The sequence below is a fragment of the Mesitornis unicolor genome, unplaced genomic scaffold (genome assembly GCF_000695765.1).
Source record: "Mesitornis unicolor isolate BGI_N332 unplaced genomic scaffold, ASM69576v1 scaffold44948, whole genome shotgun sequence".
Taxonomy (NCBI): domain Eukaryota; kingdom Metazoa; phylum Chordata; class Aves; order Mesitornithiformes; family Mesitornithidae; genus Mesitornis; species Mesitornis unicolor.
In genome coordinates this window covers 1-3,837 of record NW_010202009.1, presented here as the reverse complement: position 1 = coordinate 3,837, position 3,837 = coordinate 1, and the positions used below count along the sequence as shown (strand labels likewise).

The 3,837-nt window shown below is 44.4% G+C and overlaps 1 protein-coding gene across 1 annotated transcript; it reads right to left on the bottom strand.

Moving 5' to 3' along the window:
• Positions 1 to 590: 590 nt before the first annotated feature.
• HOXC8 (homeobox C8) lies at positions 591 to 3,497 on the bottom strand. The gene is made up of 2 exons (XM_010190263.1): positions 3,062 to 3,497; positions 591 to 883 (listed from the first exon to the last, which is right to left on the bottom strand). The coding sequence occupies exons 1-2, from the start codon at positions 3,495 to 3,497 to the stop codon at positions 591 to 593; spliced, it is 729 nt and encodes a 242-aa protein (XP_010188565.1).
• Between the last annotated feature and the right edge of the window lie 340 nt (positions 3,498 to 3,837).

The window sequence follows — 3,837 nt, the reverse complement described above, 5'->3', positions numbered from 1 at the left end:
GGAATGGCCCCTCCGGGGGCGGTGATGGATGGAGCGCTCCGCAGGCAGACAGACAGACAGACAGACAGACACTGCGCAAACACGCGGAGGGGGCTGCGGGTGCACTCGCACTTCCCCTGGGCTCATTCAACCAAGCTTTTCGAAAGAAAAAAATACATATATTTAAACAAAAAAAAAAAATCACAAAAATTCATATTCTGCACCCATCTCTACGTGCAGCTTCGCGGGAGGAGCAGGGACATTTGCTCCCAGGCTCAGTTTGAGATTGCTGGGGGTTGAGGGTGCTTTTGCTTTGCTGGATCATTTCAGGGTTTTTTTAATTTCTCCCCCCCCCCCTTTCCCTCCACCCCCGGCTCTTGCAGGCAAGCCAGCGATGTATTTCTTGAACTAAAAACGCAGCTATTAAAAAAAAAAAAGAGGGGGGAAAAAAGTAGGGGAAGTTTCTATGACAATAAAAAAGGCTACAACTGTTTGACAGGTAGTTACTGCTGTGTGAGCCTCTCCATTCTATACTCTATAAAAGCAAATGACCGTCGTAAACATCTCGATTTATCATCTGCCATAAAACGAGACTTCAAGGGGCTGAGAACTCAGTCCTTGCTTTCTTCTTTTTCCTCCTCTTCTTTTTCCTCTTCTTCATTCCCTTCTTCTTCCGTTTTCTCCTCGTCCCTGGCCCCCGGCAGCTTATCTTTGTTGTTTTCTTTTTTCCACTTCATCCTCCTGTTCTGGAACCAGATCTTCACTTGTCTCTCGGTCAGTCCCAGGGCGTGAGAGACCTCAATCCGCCGCTTCCGTGTCAAATACGGGTTGAAGAGGAACTCCTTTTCTAACTCCAGGGTCTGGTACCGGCTGTAAGTCTGTCTGCCGCTGCGTCTTCCGGGAGCTGTAGGACACAAACATCAAATAACTGCTTAATTCTTCCCATTTTGGAGGCTCTGCTCCCCCCCACCTCACCCCACCCCAAACCCCTCGCCTCAATTTTCCTAGAGAAGCTGCTGCCTTCACCCCCCCAAAAAAACCTCCCTTTGCATATTAAAGGCGCTCTTTTAGTTTCTTGTGAAGTAGCTGGGTTAATATTAAGAATATTAGTGATTATTATTAATAATGGCAGGGCTGCTGTGGCAGCTGCCTGTCCTGGGGAGCGCTCAGCCCTGGCTGAGTGCAGGGAGGTGGGTGTCAAGCTCATTCACAAAAGAGCCCTTTCCAGGTACCTAAAAGGTGATTCTGGATGCTGGGCAGCTCCATTTTATATTAATATAGATACAAATTTTCCTATGAAAGGTGCATTGTTCACCATAAAATCCTCTCCAGCCTTTCTCCTTTCCCCCATTCCTTTTTCTTCCTTTTCTTTCCTTTTTTCTTCATTTTCTTTCTTTCTTTTCTTTCTTTCTTTTCTTTCTTTCTTTCCTTTCTTTCCTTTCTTTCCTTTCTTTCCTTTCTTTCCTTCTTTCTTTCTTTCTTTCTTTCTTTCTTTCTTTTCTTTCTTTCTTTTCTTTCTTTTCTTTCTTTCCTTTCTTTCCTTTCTTTCCTTTCTTTCCTTTCTTTCCTTTCTTTCCTTCTTTCCTTCTTTCTTTCTTTCTTTCTTTCTTTCTTTCTTTCTTCCTTCCTTCCTTCCTTTCTTTCTTTCTCCCTCTTTCTCCCTCTTTCTCCCTCTTTCTTCCTCTCTTTCCCCCTTTCTCCCTTTCCCCCTCAAAATGGCCAACTCTGCTTTCCTCCCCCAGATATTCTTCCCAAAATACAGGCTCAGGGATCCTCCTATTTGCCAATATTTACGCCCTGAGCATTTGAATTTTCCTCTCCGCGTCCTTTCTGCTCGGGCTGTGGCTGCAGGGCACGCACAGAGATGGGGCTTTGCCTGTGCAAACACAGGGCTTGGGTTTCAAACAAGTCGAGCTGGACATTTGCAGCAATAGCCAAAAAAAAAGAGAAAAGGAAAAAAAAAAAAGAGGAGTGAGGTATGTGCAGCTGAGCCCCTGCACTTCCTTCTGCTGGGTCCTTTCTTAATGAGAAAAACAATGTATTTTGCAAGGAGAAAATACGCTCCAGTTTGAGACGATTGCATCCCTGAGCTCTAGGTCAAAGCTTAGAGAAATCTCGAGTTTTCCTCTGCGTCTCTGGGCCACGTCCCCTCTGCAGCAGCCACGACTCCTTCCCGTTTTCTGGGGTTTGCTGCTCAATTTTGGTGGGGGTAGGGTGGGGGGGTGGAGTGGGGGGGGCAAAAAACTTCGGGGCTCTTAAAATTGTCCTTAAAATGAACACTAACCTTCACATGTTTTGAATTAACGAGGCTTCTAGACAACCTTGCTCCTTAGGTGGGGGAAACTTGTACTTTGAAGTATTTCGGTTTCTGTGCAATTACGTGGACTTCACATGAGCGAAGTTCCCATTCAGCCCAAATTATTTTGAATTTCCCACCCCCCCCTCTTTCTTTCCTCTCAAACCCAGACTGGTTCTCCTCCACCCCACCCCATAGCTCTGAGCTAAGTTTCCTTTTCTGCTTAAACTTTTATCTTTAGGCTTTAAGAAACAGATGTAAAGTATTAGTAATACTTAGACAAGTTCCCACCTTTCAGGCTTCGTCTCCAAGCGGTTATGAAAGGCTATATGACATTTTAAAGAGCAGTGTATTATCAACATGCAAATAACCTCGTGGGAGCTGTATCTTATTGCCTATCCTCAAGGCAAGCAATAAAAAACAAGTTTTACTTTATTGTGATTTAAGCCTTTTGCAGGGAATCACCTTGCTGGCTCTCTAGTAACTGCTGTCTTGGTTGCTTTCAAAGGTCTTCCTAAAAAGAAGAAACATTAGCACAAAACTGCTCATTTCTTGCATATTTTACATCTACGCCTCTCATATTGATATTTTTACGTATATATATATGTATGCATACGTGTGTTTGTGCATGTTTAGATAGCTATACATATGTTTGTGCTTGTATATGCATACATATACATATAGATAGACACAGAGAGAGAGAGAGAGGAGAGAGAGAGAAAGGGAGAGAGAAAGAGAGAAAAAATAAAGGAAAACATTTAAGGAGGAGGAAAAAAAGGTCCTAACCGTGAGGTCTCATCCATGGGAACATGAGACTGGGAGACGAATTTTGATTTAAATGCCCTTGTCCCTCGCTAGAGTTACTGTTGGAAGACGATTTACAGTCAGGATATTGTACAACAGTCGTCTCTTGCTGGGCACCATAAAGCGATTGCCTCGGCAGAGCTTCATATCCATAAAATTTAGAAGCGTCTCCGTGACACGCCAAGGCGCATGGGTTTTGCTGGTATCCAGAGTTGGAGATGCTGGAGGTTCCGTGGTGGAAAAACTCTTGGACGTGGTGTGAAGGGTGCTGGAAGGTGGGAGCGGTGGTGCCCGGACCGTACACCAGAGCATGGCTCCTGCTAACACTTTGTGGAAATCTGCAGTCGTAGTAAGTTGGCTCCAGCGATTCACCGCCTTTGTACTTGGAAAAGAGAGGATTTACAAAGTAGGAACTCATGACCCTCGCATGCAAAACGAAAGAGACAATGGAAGATTAAAAAAGGAGGAAAAAAAAGGAAAAAAAAAAAAAGACGGCTTTAATTCTAGATTAGTGCGAGATTGTCCCTGGACTGTCTCAAGTCCTGCTTTTTAGTGGCTTTTTTTTTTTTTTTTATGCGATCTCAAAGGCGTTTCATGGTGCCTCTGTGTGTCTGCACGCTTGGTTCTCGGTGCTCTTGACTTCTCTTGTAATCTGTCGGTAGGTAGAGCTCTCTCTCTCAATTTCTCTGTAACTCTGCTCCTTCCCTTTAACACCACAGGCAAATTCCTCAAAATCCCGGTGGTGTGGCTCTTTTTTT